This window comes from Hemitrygon akajei, chromosome 21 (genome assembly GCF_048418815.1).
Source record: "Hemitrygon akajei chromosome 21, sHemAka1.3, whole genome shotgun sequence".
NCBI lineage: Eukaryota > Metazoa > Chordata > Chondrichthyes > Myliobatiformes > Dasyatidae > Hemitrygon > Hemitrygon akajei.
Window position 1 is genome coordinate 66,588,881 of NC_133144.1, and position 17,683 is coordinate 66,606,563.

The following is a 17,683-nucleotide window of genomic DNA, read 5'->3' on the forward strand; positions in this document are numbered from 1 at the left end:
TATGACTTCTTCTGTGACTTGTCATTCCCTTCACAAAGTGTTACAGAATTGTCTTGCTGGCCATTGAATCTCACTGTTGATCTTATCCACCCAGTCCACCAGAGCTGACTTCACATGCTTGGACAGGTGGGTCCCTGATCACTGGGGTATGAGGCCTGCCTGCAACCCTCACCTAGTGCAGCTCGCCAGTCGAAGCAGTTTACTGGGATGTGGCCACTGTCATATGAAAATGGCTACTTGGAGCCACATGTGAGAGTGTCCGTTGGGGACCAAGGTGAGTGAGTTGTCCTAGAATGGTCACGACGAGCCCCTTCACCAGAGGTGCTACCCTGCCCTGGAACACCCCATACAACCCTTCTTTGAAACTAATGGTGTTTATAAAATGATGTCAAAACTGCACCATAAAGGATAAAGTTTTCACAGAGGGGTACCATGAGTTGGTACTCAAAGGTTAAACTCAGACCCTGTGATAGCAAAAAGAATGAAGGTTAACACATCCAGTGGATTTTAATCAATAGCACACTCAAAATGCTGGAGGAACTCAGCAGGCCAGGCTGAATCTATGGAAAAAAGTAGTTAACGTTTTGGGCTGAAACCTTTTGGCAAGATGGGAAGGGTTTCGGCCTGAAATATTGACTGTACTTTTTTCCATAGATGCTGCCTGGCCTGCTTAGTTCCTCCAGCATTGTGTGTGTGTGTGTGTTACTTGGATTTCCAGCATCTGCAGATGTTCTCTTGTCTGTAGATTTTAATAGCTGGAGCATTAAAGTTGCTTTAACGCTCGAAGTAAATTTATTATCAAAGTACATATATGGCACCATATACAACCCTGAGATTAATTTTCTTGTGGGCATTCTCAGAAAATCTATGGTATAGTAACTATAACATGATCAAAGAAAGAGCAACCAGAATGCAGAAGACAACAAACTGTGCAAATGCCAATATAAATAAATTGCAATAAATAATGAGAACATTAGATAATGAGATAAAGATTCCTTGAAGCGAGATCATTAGTTGTGGGAATATCTCAATGGATGGGCAAGTGAGTGTAGTTATTCCCTTTTGGTCAGGAGCCTGATGGTTGAGGGGTTGTAACTGTTCTTGAATAGTGGTGTGAGTCTTGAGGCTCTTGTGCCTTCTACCTGATGGCAGCAGTGAGAAAAGAGCAAGGCCTGGATAGTGGCTATCTCTGATGATGGATATTGCTTTCCTACGACAGCATTTTAGGTGGTTTTGCTCAATGGTTGGGAGGGCTTTACCCATGATATACTGGGCCAAATCCACTGCTTTTTGTTGGATTTTCTGTATAAAGGCATTGGTGTTTCCATACCAGGCTGTGATGCAGCCAGACAATACAGTCTCCACTACACAACAATAGAAGTTTGTCAAATTTTTAGATCTGAAATGTTAAGAACTGTGGAGAGAGGAACACAATAATCAGATATACTGAGTTCAACTTGTCTGTCTTCAAGAACCCATGGATTATACGGAGCTTCATTGCTCTGTTTAATGCACTGCACTGAACCCACTTACCAAGGACATTATATAATCCTGTTCCTGTTATTGCAGATTTTTGACAACGTTTCAAATAATTGGTTGATGAGGTTCCCAAGCGTCTTACCGTTCTCTGTCGAAGCCTCTCGAGTAATGGTGCAAACAATCAACCAGATACTTGCTGACAAACAAGGAGGTAACCTATATAATTAATACATTTGCAAATGTTTAAATTATGCTAATTCATGTGCAGTTTTAGTCAGGGAGAATGTTAAACCTGATTTGTTCACCCATAGGTTAAATTACAAAGGATGAACTTTCAATAATTTGAAACTGAAACTCTGAAATTCCCTCCCTAAACATCTCAAAGTTTCTTCCTCTGGTTCTTTGTAACTACTCCTCAACCTTTCCTCTTTCACCAAGCTTTAGGACTCCTCTCTGAATATAATGATCTGTGTCATGGTACAAAACTTACTATGATAATTTGCTCTTGAGACATTTTAGTGCAATACATGAATCAGAGAATGATAGAAAATTTACAGCATGGAAAAGGGTCATTCTGTCCCTCATGTCCTGTCCTGCCAGTTAAAAATAAAAACACTCTGCAGCCTAATGCTAATTTCTGGCACTAGGTCCTTAGCCCCTGCATTGGAAACTGACATTGTGGCGAGAGTTTTGTTAGCCCTTTTAACCACTTTATAGAACTGACTTTTGTCTTTAAGTATCTGTGTTTGTAAATTCTATGGTCCCTCTGTTCCTTCACATGACTCATATCCTCTCATTTATAGATTTTTTTCTTTGTTTTTTGGCACTTCCAACTTACACACTCAGTGCCCACTTTATTATGACCTAGTAAAATGGCCACTGAGTGCATTTCTTGGCCTTTTACTGCTGTAGTTCATCCACTTCAAGGTTTGATGTGTTGTGCATTTAGAGATGCTCTTCTGCACACCACTGCTGTAACGTGTGGCTATTTGAGTTACTGTCACCTTCCTGTCGGCTTGAACCAGTCCAGCCATTCTCCCTTGATCTCTTTCATCAACAAGCTGCTGACTGGATTTTTTTTGCTTTTCGTAAACTCTAGAGACTATTAATCCCAGGATATCAGCAGTTTCAGAGAAACTCAAACCATCCCATTTGCATCTACAATCATTCCACAGTCAAAGTCATTCACATCACAGTTCTTCCCTATTCAGGTATTTGGTCTGAACAGCCACTGAACCTCTTGACCATGTCTGCATTACTCCTGCTCATTAATGCAAATATCTAATCAGCCAATCATATGGCAACAACTCAATGCTTTTACAGTCAAGAGGTTCAATTGTTGTTCAGGCCAGACATCAGACTGGGGAAGAAATGTGATCTAAGTGACTTTGACTGTGCAATGGTTGTTGGTGCCAGATGGGGTGGTTTGCGTATCTCAGAAGCTGCAGATTTCCCGGGATTTTCACGAACAGCAGTCTCTAGAGTTTACAGAGAATGATGTGAGGGGCAAAAAAAATCCAGTGAGTGGCCATTTTGTGGTTGAAAATGCTTTGTTGATCAGAGAAGTCAGAGGAGAATGGCCAGACAGGTTCAGAGTGACAGGAAAGCAACAGTAGTTCACATTTAATTGTCATTCATTCAACCATACACATGAATACAGCCAAATGGAACAATGTTGCTCCAGGGCCAAGGTGCAAAACACAGTGCCAGTAGTCACACATAGCACCCAGCACATCTCACATAGAGTTGAGGCCCTCTATTGGTCAATATCAACCATGGATATTGTGTGCTAGCTGTCTACGTGATATGCAAGCCAGAGCAGTACGATATGGAGAGCAAGCTGTTGCCCATGCAGCAGACTCCCCTCTTTATGTAGCTGATGAATCCAAAGGAATGGCAAGAGAGCGATACAGTTTGGCACCAGCAGCATCACAGGAGCTGCCAGTCAGGGAAATCCAGCTCCAGATTTTTCCTCAAGGTTTACTCCCAAAGCTTTCCTCATGAGTGGGTATAGTCGCAAGGCAGTGGAGGTTTGAGATCAAAATTTTCATTCTGCTGGATGAGCTGGCAATTAGAGCTGACGAGCCCCATCTCCCCTAAGTGACAGGTTTTAAGGTGCCAGTAACCCGCCTTTGCCCCTTCTCCTGTCAGTAGAAATGGTTCATTTAAGCCACACATGAAGGCCAGGAGCTGGACTTGGTTGTCAGAGGCTACTTGAGACGCACGCCATTAACCCCGCCGATAACAACCTTAAGAAACCAGCACATATAAGTTAAGATAGAAGAAAAACATACAGTAGTTACAAAAAGTAATATAACCCAAGTCCCTGAGTGACATAGCCTGTAGATTGATGGTATATGTGATGTTATCCTGGAGCCACTAGCATGCAGCAGTTTCTCACCACACGGTACTACAATGGCAGACACATGCAATCCAGCTTGTCTTCAACCAAGGGGAGCACCAAAGGGAGGGACTGACCTCCAAACAACTGGGACTCCAGTGCAGCCACAGAGGTCATTGCTCTCTCCTGGAACGCCCCTAGCATCTCCTATCCTGGGCAGCTGTGACAGGCAACCCCGCAGTACTGGGGCTTGGCTGGTGCCACAGCCAAGGCCACACAGCTCCCCAGCATCGGTCTCACCAATTTTACATCATTCAAGCATTGTTTTTACTATAGTGTCTTCAAACTTAATCTTACTTAAAGGGTGCGAGGAAAGTATTAAACAAAAATACAGTCGAGGGAATTAAATATCAGGGTTCACTGGTTTTTAGGGGCAAAGATTTATTTTCATAATTCTCAATGTTTGCATATTCTACAATGAAATAAGAGTAGTAATTGTTAAGGCAAATCCTATAATTGACCTCAGAATGGGAAAGTGGTTGGTAAAACATGACAGGAAATTATTAAAGTGATTTTAAATATTATTATTATAATAGATGATTTTAACTTTCCTCATATTGACTGAGACTCCAACGCTGTCAAAGGGCTGGATGGGATAGAGTTTGTCAAATCTGTTCAGGAAAGTTTCCAACTAGAGAGAATGCAATACTACTTCTCCTATTAGGGAATGTGACAGGGCAGGTGCAAAATCTTGTGTAGGAGATCACTTTGCATCTAGTGATCATAATGCTGTCAGTTTCAGTATAAGTGTGGTGAAGGATAGATCTAGTTCTCGGGTTGAGATTCTAAATTGGAGAAAGGCTGATTTTGATGGTATCAGGCATGTGTGGATTGGGACAGGTTGTTTTCTGGCAAAGGTATACTTAGTAAGTGGGAGGCCTTCAAAAGTGAAATTTTGAGAGTGCAGAGTTTGTGTGCTCTTGTCAGAATAAAAAGCAAAGATAACAGATTTGGCGAACCTTGGTGTTCAAGAGATTGAGACCCTGGTTAAGACAAAGAAAGAGGTGGATAGCAAGTTGAGGCAGGAAGGAACAAATGAGGTACCTGAGTTTAAGAAATGCAAGAGAACAGTTAAGAAGAAAATCGGGTCTAAAAGAAGGCTTGAGGTTGTTCTAGTTGACAAAGTGAAGGAGAATCCCAAGGGCTTCTACAGATATATTAAAAGCAAAATGATAGCAAGGAACAAAATTGTTCTTCTTGAAGATCAGAGTGGTCATCTATGCATGGAGCTGAAAGCGATGGGAGATATTTTGCTTCTATTTACTCAGGAGGTGGACACAGAGTCTGTAGAAGTGAGGCAAAGCAGCAGTGAGGTCATGAGCTGTATATAGATTATAAAGGAGGAGATGTTTGCTGTCTTGAGGTAAATTATGGTGGATAAATCCTCAGGAATTGACAAAGGTTCCCTTGGGCTCTGTGGGAGGCTAGTGCAGCAATTGCAGGGGCTCCACAAGCAGAGATATTTAAATCATCCTTAGCCATGGGTGAGGTGCCGGAGGATTGGAGGATAGCTAATGTTCTGTTTAAGAAAGGTTCTAAGAATAAACCAGGAAATTATAGCCTGGTGAGCCTGACATTATTTGTAGGTAAGTTATTGAAAGGTATTCTAAGGGAGCAGATATAAGCTTTTGGATAGACGTGGACTAATTAATGATAGTTAACATGACTTTGTACGTGTCAGGTCATGTCTAACCAAACTTGTAGAGTGATTTTAGGTAGTTACCAAGAAAGCTAATGAAGACAAGGCAGTGGATGTTGTTTATATGGACTTTTAGCAAAGTATTTGACAAGGTCCTGCGTGGGTAGTTCAGTTGCTTGGCATTCAAATTAAGGTAGTAAATTGTATTAGACAGTAGCTTTTACGAGGGAAGCCAGGGAATGGGAGTAGATGATTGCTTCTCTGACTGGAGGCCCATGACTAGCCTCAGGTGCAAGGATCAGTGTTGGGTCCAGTGTTGCTTGTAATCTATATCAATGACCTGGATGATAATGTGATTAAATCCAAAAGGATTAAGAGGATGCCAAAAGTTTCTTCAGATACGTAAAATGTAAAAGAGAGATGAGAGTTGATATCTGACTGCTGGAAAATGATGCTGTAGAGGTAGTAATGGAGGAACAGTGAAATAGGGGAAAAACTGAATAAGTATTTTGCATCATTCTTCCCTGTGGAAGACATTGGGGGCGTAGTAGAAATTCCAGGTGTCAGGATGCAGGAAGTAAATGAAGTTACCATAATTAGAGAGAAGGTTGTTGGGAAACTGAAGGGTCTGAAGGTAGATAAATCACCTAGACAAACCCAGAGTTCTGAAAGTGTTGGCCGAAGAGATTGTGGAGGCATTAGTAATGATTTATCAAGAATCATTAGATTCTGGAATGGTTCCGGAAGACTGGAAAATTACAAATGTCATTCCACCCTTCAAGTGAGGAAAGAGGCAGAAGAAAGGAAGCTATAGATCTGTTAGTCTGACATCTGTGGATAGGAAGATGTTGGAGTTGATTATTAAGGATGAGTTCTCAGGGTACTTGGAGGCACATGATAAAATAGGCCTATATCTTATGGTCTTGTGGTCTAATTGGATCAGCAATTTTGTGGATGACACCAAGATTGCGGGTGTATTGGACAGCGAGAAAGACTAACAAAGCTTACAGTGGGATCTGGACCAGCTGGAAAAATAGGCTGATGCTCTACAGTTCTTTCATGCTTATCCCCTCCCCCCTTTATCTTTCCTCTGACAGGTTTTCCACCTGGCGCCTCTAGGCCCTACCCCCTCCCCTATCTCTATTACTGGGCTTCGGCCCTCTCTTCCCCACTATTCCTGATGAAGGGTCTCAGCCCGAAACGTTGGCTACTCTTTTCTCATGGATGCTGCCTGACCTGCTGAATTCTTCCAGCATTATGTACGTATTCTTGGAGTATAGTGTTCTGGTCAACAAATTATAGGAAAGATGTCAACAAAATAGAGAGAGTACAGAGGAGATTTACTAGAATGTTACCTGGGTTTCAGCACCTAAATTACAGAGAAAGGTTGAACAAGTTAGGTCTTTATTCTTTGAGTGCAGAAGGTTGAGGAGGTCTTGATAGAGGTATTTAAAATGATGAGGGGGATAGATAGATTTGACGTGGATAGGCTTTTTCCATTGAGAGTAGAGGACATTCAAACAAGAGGACGAGTTGAGAGTTAGGGGGCAAAAGTTTAGGGGTAACACGAGGGGGAATTTCTTTACTCAGAGAGTGGTAGCTGTGTGGAACGCGCTTCCAGTAGAAGTGGTAGAGGCAGGTTCGATATTGTCATTGAAAGTAAAGTTGGATAGGTATATGGACAGGAAAGGAATGGAGGGTTATGGGCTGAGTGCAGGTCAGTGGGACTAGGTGAGAGTAAGCATTCGGCACTGACTAGAAGGGCTGAGATGGCCAGTTTCCGTGCTGTTATTGTTATATAGTTATATGGTTATCACTATCCAGCGGCTCACTAGTGGGGTCGACCTGCAGTACTTGATCTTAATATCCAGCAATATCTTGCAATTGTAGAAAAGACATAAAGGATGAACAATTACTCCTTTGGACCCAGAGAGACTGCTATGACCATACACACCATCTTCTTAATGGAAGGCTGTAACTCAGATAGCCACCCATTGCCACAGTGGTGTGCAGAAAAGGATCTCTGATTGCACAGCATGTTGAACTTTGATGTGGGTGGGCTATAGCAGTGAAGAGTATGAACATATACTCAGTGGCCACTTTATTAGGTTCAGGAGGTACCTGAGTTTAGAATGGATTACATTGTGGGTCTTGAGCCTTCATCCCACAATGTTGTGCCAAACTAATTAAATATGGAATCAAATGCCCAACTAAATTAATCCCTTCTGCCTCCCATATTCTTCCATGTTCATGTGCCTGTCTAAGAGAATCTTGAACACTTCCATTGTATCTGTGTCCACACAACCTCTGGCAGTGCATTTCAGGCATCCACCACTCTCTGTGTATAGAGCTTGCCATGCATACCTCCTTTAAATTTGCCCCCTGTCATCCTCCTTGCATGTCCTGTGGTATTAGACATTTCAATCCTGGGGAGAAATCCTGTATCTATGTCTCATAATCTTACTAACCTCTGTCAGGCCTCCCCTCGGTCCCTCCACTGCCTCAGAGAGGTAATCGAGTCAGCCAGTTACACACAGGCACAGGAGTACGTTCAGCCAGAGACTCATTCCACCGAGATGCAACACTGAGTGTCATAGGAAGTCATTCCTACCTGTGGCCATCAAACTTTACAACTCCTCCCTTGGAGTGTCAGACACCCTGAGCCAATAGGCTGGTCCTGGACTTATTTCCACTTGGAATAATTTACTTATTATTATTTAATTATTTATGGTTTTATATTGCTGTATGTCTACACTATTCTTGGTTGGTGCGACTGTAACGAAACCCAATTTCCCTCGGGATCAATAAAGTATGTCTGTCCGTCTGTCTGTCAGTTACAACTTTCCCTTAAATGATTCACTAAATCAAGTCAAAGTAAATTTATCATCAAAGTAGTTTGACTTGAGCTTGTTCTATGTTTCTATGTCTTACCATTACCAGAGACTCCACAGTTCAGAGTAAATTTATTATCAGTACATATAGGTCACCGCTTACTACCTTGAGATTCATTTTCTTGCAGGCATTTACAGGAAAATTAAGAAATACAATAACATTTGTGAAAAATCTATGTGTAAATAAGTATTTTTTTATTACTGGAGTATAGCACATATGTCACCATATACAACCCTGATATTCATTTCCTTGTTGGCACACTCAGCAAATCTATAGAATAGTGTCTATAACAGGGTCAATGAAAGATCTATCAGAGTGCAGAAGACAACAAACTGTGCAAATGCAAATATAAATAAATAGCAATAAATAATGAGAACATGAGATAATGAGGTGAAGAATACTTGAAAGTCAGATCATTGTCTGCTGGAACATTTCAATGATAGGGCAAGTGAAATTGAGTGTAATTATCCCCTCTTATTCAAGAGGCTGATGGTTGAGGGGTTGTAACTGTTTATGAACCTGTTGGTGTGAGTCCTGAGGCTCCTGTACCTTCTACCTGATGGCAGCAGTGTGAATAGAGCACAGCCTTGGTGGTGAGGATCTCTGAAGATAGATGCCACTCTCCTATTACAAAGTTTCGTGTAGATGTACTCGATTGTTGGGAGGGCTTTACTCATGATGTACTAGGCCAAAACCACTGCTTTTTGTAAGATTAGACGACAAACAACCAATGTTCCAAAGAAGACAAACTATACAAATAAAAAAAAATACTGAGAACATAGTTGTCTATATCATCATAAGGATTAGTACAATTTCTGCTGGAGTATTACATCTTATGATATGTGCTCAGCTGGCACATGGATTGTCTGTCATGATAGCTCTCTCTGACAGCAGTGGCAACTCAGAATCAGAATCAGGTTTAATATCACAGGCATATGTATATGTCATTAAATTTGTTAACTTTGCGACAGTAGTACAAAGCAGAATTTAATAATAGAAAAAACACAGTGAATTACAGTAATATATATATAATAGTTAAATAAGTAGAGCAAAAATAGAAATTTAAAAAGCTGTGAGGTAGTATTCATAGGTTCAATGTCCATTGAGAAATCAGATGGCAGAGAGTAAAAGGCTGTTTCTGAATCGTTGAGTGTGTGCCTTCAGGCTCCTGTACCTCCTTCCTGATGGTAGCAATGCGAAGAGAGCATGTCCTGGCTGATGGGGGTCCTTAATGATGGACGCTGCCTTTCTGAGGTACCGCTCCTTGAAGATGTCCTGGATAGTACCGAGGCCAGTGCATATGGTGGAGCTGTTTACAACTCTGCAGTTTATTTCGATTCTGTGCAGTAGCCCTCACCCCCATACCAGATGGTGATGCAGACAGTTAGGATGCTCTCCCCCATACATCTGTAGAAATTTGCAAGTGTTTTAGGTGACTGACTAAATCTTCTCAGACTCCTAATGAAACGTAGCTGCTGTTGTGTCTTTATAGCTGCATTGACATGTGTCGGGTCCAGGTTAGATCCTCACAGATATTGACACACAAATACTTGAAACAGCTTGCTCTTGAAACTGAAACCTTGTTTCCAAAGAAACCGGAATGGATAATTAAAGCTGAGTGTGGTTCAGGTCATGCATTAGCCTCTTTAGATTGTGCTAAGATGTACAACAACATCAGGCTCAGTCCCAGCACCAGAATCCATTTCCATTGATAATTTTTCTATTATGTCATTACATACAGAATGTCAATTACTGAAATTTTCTGGAGAGAAAAATGGTTTCTCAGACATGAGACTGAAGAGAACATGAACAATGTGGTGCACTTTGGTTTTGGGCTTCTGTTCAATCTTCCCCTGAAGAAAGAGAGAATATTTATTATAGGTTAATCCTGATACAGATCAGGAATAAACCTGCCCCGAAAACTGTCATCATGTATAAGGATTGCGTCTTTAAAATGAGGCTTTATAAGTAATCTATGGGCATACAAGGTTTATTTGGCAATTGACAGCCTTTTCAGAAGTCTGCCCGAGGTCTTACATTAGCACAAATTGATTTATTTGTCTTTTAATCAATGTCTGACAGAACAAAAATGACCATTGTATGTAGGTTCAAGCGAGGTTAATCCTTGTCAGGACAGATATGGGTTCCTGAAAAACTATTTTAAAAATACTGAAACCGTGTATGTTAGCCTGAATTATGGTTAGAGTTTTAAGGATTTTAAGTCATCAAGAGTGATTTAATTAGCACTGATGAGCTTGTTTGGAATCCCTTGTTAATGCAGGAATATTCATAAAGGGTTCCCTTCCAGTATTATAAGGTGAAATGCTGTTTACAAAGCACACAAATGCAGAAGGTATTAATTCAAGTGATAACTCATTTATTCATCTATCCTTCCTTCCTTCCTTCCTCCCTCCTCCCTCCCCTCCTTCCCTCCCTCCTTCCCTCCCTCCCTCCCCTCCTTCCCTTCCTTCCCTCCATCCCTCTTTCCTTCCACCACGGAATAAGCCCTTCGAGCTGCACCGCCCAGAAAGCTCCAATATAATTCTAGTCTAAAGCACAGAGCAGTTTACAATGACCAATTAACCTACCAAGCAGTATGTTTTTAGCCTGTGGGAGGAAATTCATGGAATCACGGGGAGAATATACAAACTCCTAAGACTATAAAAGAAGTAGTGTTGATGGGATTTTACGGAGATCTGACATAGGAGGCCATTCAGCCCACTGAGTCTATGTCATAAAACCATAGCATATTGAGTAGAATCGGGCCATCAGCCCATTGAGTCTGCTCTATCATTCCATCATGGCTGATCTATAATCTCTCTCAATCCCATTCTCTTGATTCTCCCCATAACCTTTGACACCCTTACTAATCAAGAACCTAGCAACCTCCACTTTAAGTTTGACTTGGTCACAGATTCATTACCTTCTGGCTAAAGAAGTTCCTCCACATCTCTGTTCTAAACGGATATCTTCTGGACATGAGGTGTAGAATGAGGTCCCTCCACTTTCTTCTAAACTCCAGCGAGTACAGGCTCAAAGCCATCAAACACTACTTGTGTTAGCCCCTACATTCCTGGGATCTTTCTTGTAAACCTTTACTTAATCTATATTATGCAATGTAATTAAAATGCTAAAATAATGTGAATTTATAATGTTCTTGTGACAGAGGAAGCACGACTCACTATTGAGGCATTTCTCCGAAGGGGACAAGAAGATGGAAGCAATGAAGGGTGGCAATTGCTGCAAACGATTCATCTCCTTTCAGCCATTGACTCAGTAAGTGGAAAAGTGAACTGATAACGTAGATTCATTCAGTACATGACACAAAGAAGTCATTTTAGAAAGAAATTTCCGATGGTCTTTTTTTGGATTGGTATGCCAACGGATGTTTCCATTACAAGACATGACAAATTTTTTCTCTCAGATATATCCAGTTTACTTGATTTTGTTTGATAATATAGATCACTGGAGAACAATAGAGCTTTATTTATGGTATGAAGAAAGTCAAACCTTAAATGATAATATTGTCTTTCCAGTAGCTTGAAAGTTGAGTTCGTTGTCAGGCACCCACTATACGGAGGAATAAAGAGCTGATGTTTCAGGCCGAGACTCTTCATCAGGTGAAGGGTCTCAGCCCAAAACGTTGGCTCTTTCTGATCTGCTGAGTTCTTCCTGCATTTTGTTTGTGTTGCTGTGGATTTCCAGCATCTGCAGAATCTCTTGTGTCTTTGAGTTTATTGTCATATGTGCAAATACATTCACTCACAGGCCACTTTGTTAGATACCTCCTGTACCTAATAAAGTGGTCACTGAGTGTACGTTCATGATCTTCTGCTGCTGTAGCCTATCAAGGTTTGATGTTTTGTGTGTTCATGGCTGCTCTTCTACACACCACTGTTGTAACAAGTGGCTGCTTGAGTTACTGTCATCTTCCTGTTAGTTTTAAATAGTCTGGCCATTCTCTTCTGACCTCTCTCATTAACAAGGTATTTTCTCCCTCAGAATTGATGCTCACAGGATGTTTTATGTTTCTCTGTAAACTCTAGAGATTGTTGTGCATGAAAATCTCTGAAAATCAGCAGTTTCTGAAATACTCAAACCACTCCATCTGGCATCAACAATGGTCAAAGTTACTTAGATTACATTCCTTCCCTATTCTGATGTTTCCTCTGAACAACTGAACCTCTTGACCATGTCTGCTTGCATTTATGAATTGAGTTACTGCCATATGACTGGCTGATGAGATACTTGCATTAATGAGCAGGTGTACCTAATAAAGAGGCTACTCATTGTATTTTCACGGGTGCAGTGAAAAACCTATTTAGGTGCATAGTATCAGGTATGCAAATCTTCACAAGAAGAGCATAAATTAAGTGCTAGAGATTTGCAGATGCTAGAAATCCAGAGCAACACACACAAAATGCTGGAAGAACTCAGCAGATTAGGCAGTGTCAATGGAATGGAATAAACAGTCGATGTTTCGGGCTGAGTCCCTTTGTCAGGACTGGAGAGGAAGGGGGAAGAAGCCAGAATATGCTGAGAAATGGGAAGGAGCACAAGGTGGGAGGTGAGAGGTGAGACCAAGTGAAGGGGAAGGTGGGTGAGTGGGGGAGATGGATGTAGTGTGAAGTTGGGAGATGATAGGTGTAAGGGCTGAAGAAGAAGGAATCTGATTGGAGAGGAGAGTGGATCATGGGAGACAGGGAAGTGGGAGAGGCACCAGGGGGAGGCACTTGGCAGGTGAGGAGAAGAAAAGGGGTAAGAAGGGAGACAGAATGGGGAATGGAAAAGGAGAGAAGGAGGAGTGGGAGAAATCATTTGAAGTGAGAAAAATTGACGTTGGAGGCTACCCAGATGAAATATGAGGTGTTGCTCCTCCAACCTGAGAGTGGCCTCATTGTGTCAGTAGAGGAGGCCATGGACAGACATGTCAGAATGGGAACTGAAATTACCGGGAAAGCCCACCATTTGTGGTGGATGGAGTGAAAGTGGTCTACGAAGCAATTCTCCTAATCTATGTAGGGCCTCACTGTTGTAGAGGAGGCCACACCAGGAGCCTCAGATACTGATAGACTCGCAGGTGAAGTGTTGCCTCACCTATAGGGACTGTTTGGGGCCCTGAATGGCAGTGAGGGAGGAGGTGTAGGGTGCTGCTTCAATGTGTAGATCGAGTTTTTGTTCTGGAATACTAAAGCACACTACAGTAGGACTTCCAACTCGCAGAGACTGGGAAGATCTCATACCAAATTAGTTGATGAAGTAAGAAAACCATCTCATAAACATACTGTAATTTCAGAAGGAGATGTTGGACTAAACATGCAACACGAACACTAATTCTATTTTTGTAGTGCGTGGCATGAGTTTTGTACTAAGCACAACTGTGTGATCTTGACTGTCAAAGCGACTGGCATTTCTGGCTTTGAGCTTGACCCTTATGGCTTTTCCAGCATGCTGGAAGTGCACCATCTGCTTGGATGCAAAACATGCTGCTGGACTTAATCCTCTGTCAATCAGCAGGAGGCGCTGGTAATTCATTGTTGTTTGGCAAAAGTGATCAAGTCCTTCGGGTGTCTGTTTAACAACAGCATGCTTTCCAATAAAGCAGCTCATTGAGAGGTCTGTCTGGGGATGCTGAAATTTCCAGTCTTCCCCTGCAGGGTTGTGCTTTAGAAAGTACTACATCACTGCGTCATGTTAAATTTAATGCGTTGTTTCAGTCTTGGACTCCTCCCATACATCCTGCAATATCTCTGACCTCCTACTGTGATGCAGAATGTAACACAGCACAAGAACAAGGACTGTTAGGCTGGGTAACAGCTTCTTGCCCCGGGCTGTGAGATTCTGACACCACTCAGTACACATTACTTATGACAGTGCCAGTAGCGTGATAGTGTTGTATATTGAACTATATGTTGTATGTGCACTTTATGTCAACTTGTATATACAGAATATCTTTATCTGCTAATACTATCATGTTTATATTATTTTATATGTTGTATGTGAAATATGTGCTGTGCTTTGCACTTTAGTCCCTGAGGAACATTGTTTCGTTTAACTGTATACATATGTACAGTTGAATGACAATAAACTTCAACTTCAACTTTGCTAAGTACTCAGTGTGTTTCTCAGATGTTTAACAGTTAGTAACTCCTGTAATTTGAACACGACTACCATGACATTCCCATTTCCACCACTATATTCTTTATCAGTGCCCCTCTGTTCAGTCACGGAATCTTGCTCTCTTGTCTTCTTCTTCCTTCCCTCCTTCCTCTTTGAACCTGCTGGAGGAACTCTGTGAGTCAGTCAGCATCTGTGGAGGAAAATGGACAGTTGATTGTTTCGGTTTGAGATGGGGAAGAAAGAGGGGAGATAGCCGGTATAAAAAGGTGTGGAGCAAGAGCAGGTGGGTGATAGGAGGGTCGAGGTGAGGGAGAGGTCCCCTTCCCTCCTGCTCTTTATTCCATGCTCCACTTTGCTCTTCCATTAGATTCTACCTTCTTCAGCCCTTTGTCTCATCCACCAGTCACCTCCCAGCTTCTTACATCATTATCCACCTCACCTGGATCCACCCATTACCTACCATCATCCCTTCTTCCCATTATTGAACATCTCCCTTTTCTTTCTAGTTGCAATAAAGCGTTTTGACTGTCCACTTCCCTCCACATATGCTGCCTGACCTGCTGAGTTCCAACAGTGTCCTTGTATGTTATTCCACATTTCCAGCATTTGCAGACTGTTCTGTCTCCTCTTTAAACTTGCTTATCTCTTTAATCTGAAATATAATTTCTCTCTCCATCAATGTTGCTGGCCCCACTAAATATTCCCAATGTTTTTAGTTTTTATTTTAACCTATGTTTCTCCCTGGGAACAGAAAATTAATGCAATATTCTGATGAAGAGTCTACCATCTGAAATATTCACTCCGTTCAGCACCACAAGACATATTTAGGAGTAGATTTAGGCCGGTCTACTCTAACATTTCATCATGGCTCAATTATTATCCCTCTCAACCCCATTCTCCCACCTTCTCCCCATAACCTTTACTATTCAAGAATCTATTAGCCTCTGCTTTAAATATACCCAATGACTTGGCCTCCATAGCTGTCTGTGGCAATGAATTCCACAGATTCACCACACTTTGATTAATGAAATTCCTCCTCATCCCTGTTCTAAAGGGATGTCCCTCTTTTCTAAGGCTGTGTCCTCTGGTCCTAGACTTTCTCACAGCAGGACACATCCTCTCCACATCTGCTTTATCTAGGCCTTCAGTAGGTTTCAATGAGATCCCCCCCCCCCCCCCCCCCCGATTCTTCTGAACTCCAGAGAGTACAGGCCCAAAGCCATCAAACACTCCTCATACATTAACCCCAGGATCATTCTCAACACTTAGCTCTATAGACTGTGAAGTGTTTCCAGCACCTTCAGTTTTTACTTCAGTTTCCACGTCTGGGTTTTTAATTTTTTAATATTTTAGTGTTATTTTGGTAGTCACTACTGAGATTGTCAATGCTACTTTAAAATCAGTATCCATTAGTTTTGCTCAGATTTTAATTGAAAAACAGATCTGTATTTCCCTTCCTATGTAGGAAGTTGGGTGGCAGCGTGGAGATACATCTCTGTAAGACACTCCTTCCCTCTGCTAGCCTGCAGGTCACCTGCTTAGTCCCCGCTGATCAGGGTCACATTAAGCCGTGGGGGCAGGTGGTGGATGATCGTATGAGCACCTGATGCAAATCACAAGTCCTGGTTATGCAACCACTGACACCAGGCAGACAATCTCTGAAGAGTATTGATAATGGCTGGGGTCATCTGACTTGTAAAGACACTGCCCAGAAGAAGGCAGTGGCAAACCACTTCTGTAAAAGAAAATTTCCAGTAACAATCATGCCCACATCATATGACACGGCACATGACGAATGAGTGATGGAGAAGAGATTCTGACCACTGAATTAATGCTTCTTCATGAAGACGGAGCAGCTCAAAGTGATGTTTATCTATATTTGTCAAACTTATGATCTGCTTTCCAAAAAAAACCACAATAGCCCTCAGGAGCTCTACACCTTGAGCCCAGTTTATGTGTAATGATTAAGTATAACATAAATGTAATTTTCTTTATCCTTTGCGCATATAAAATAAACCTACCTTATTTTATACCTCTTTCAGGAGACACTATGGGGTATGGTGAATACAGGACTGCCTTTAATTCTTCTAAAATGCCTGGATCTCTTCCTTACTTTTCCATTGGAAAGTGAGACTGCAGTAAGGGAAACACAAACACAAGACAAGAGTACTTTATTTGAAGAAACTATAACCCATGTAAGTTGGCGACTTCAGTTTTGTGATTGTGCTTTATTACTGTCATGCATACTGAAATACAATGTTGTTTGCATGTGGTTCAGGCAGATTATTCCATAGGAATATACATTGTGGTAGAGAGAGAGGCGGAACACAGAACTTTGTAAAAGCTGCCGAGGAATGCTGTCCAGGTAAACAAGAAATATTTAATGGCCACAGTGGGTCAGGCTGGGAGATCATGAGAAGTCAGTTCATTAATCTGATAATGGTGGGATAGAAGCTGTCTTTGAGTTTGTTGGTATGTGTTTTCAGGCCTGTCTGATAGAAGTTGGGAGGGTGCTGGTGGGAGAGGAGAGAGTATCTAGGGTGGGTGTGGTCTTTGATTATGTTGGCTGCTTTCACAAGAGATGGAGGCTGGATGCTGGTTTATGTGAAGGAATAGGCTTCTTTCACAACTCTTTTGTGATCTTAAGCACAGCAATTGTCACGTCGAGTATAACCAACTGAAATCCAGCATACATTCACTGTTCAAGACATCAAATTCAAAATGAGAAAAGTTTTGTGGCAAAATATCAATTTATCTATTCCTCCAATTTTCAAAGTTCAAAGTAACTTTATGACCATGTCCAACCCTCAGAATCATTTTCTTGTGGGCCTACTCAATAAATCCATAGTAGAATAATAACCATAATAGAATCATTGACAGACCGCACCAGCTGGACTTTCAACCAGTGTGCAAAAACAAAAGGAATAAAAGAAATAATAATAATTAATGAATAAGCAATAAATATTGAGAACATTAGATGAGGAGTCCTTGAAAGTGAATCCATAGGTTTGGGCAATGTTTCAGTGATGGGGCAACTGAAGTTGAGTGTAGTTATCCCCTCTGATTCAGTAGCCTGATGGTTGTGGTATAGTAACTGTTCCTGAACCTGGTGGTGTGAGTCCTGAGGCTCCTATATCTCGTTCCTGATGGCA

The 17,683-nt window shown here is 41.6% G+C and overlaps 1 protein-coding gene across 1 annotated transcript in view; it reads left to right on the forward strand.

Moving 5' to 3' along the window:
• Window positions 1-17,683, forward strand: part of wdfy4 (WDFY family member 4) — a 427,205-nt gene that overhangs the window by 20,003 nt on the left and 389,519 nt on the right. The window contains exons 4-6 of the mRNA XM_073025649.1: window positions 1,570-1,690; window positions 11,578-11,687; window positions 16,574-16,726. Coding sequence (XP_072881750.1) covers window positions 1,570-1,690; window positions 11,578-11,687; window positions 16,574-16,726 — 384 coding nt within the window. The remainder of the gene's footprint in view (window positions 1-1,569; window positions 1,691-11,577; window positions 11,688-16,573; window positions 16,727-17,683) is intronic.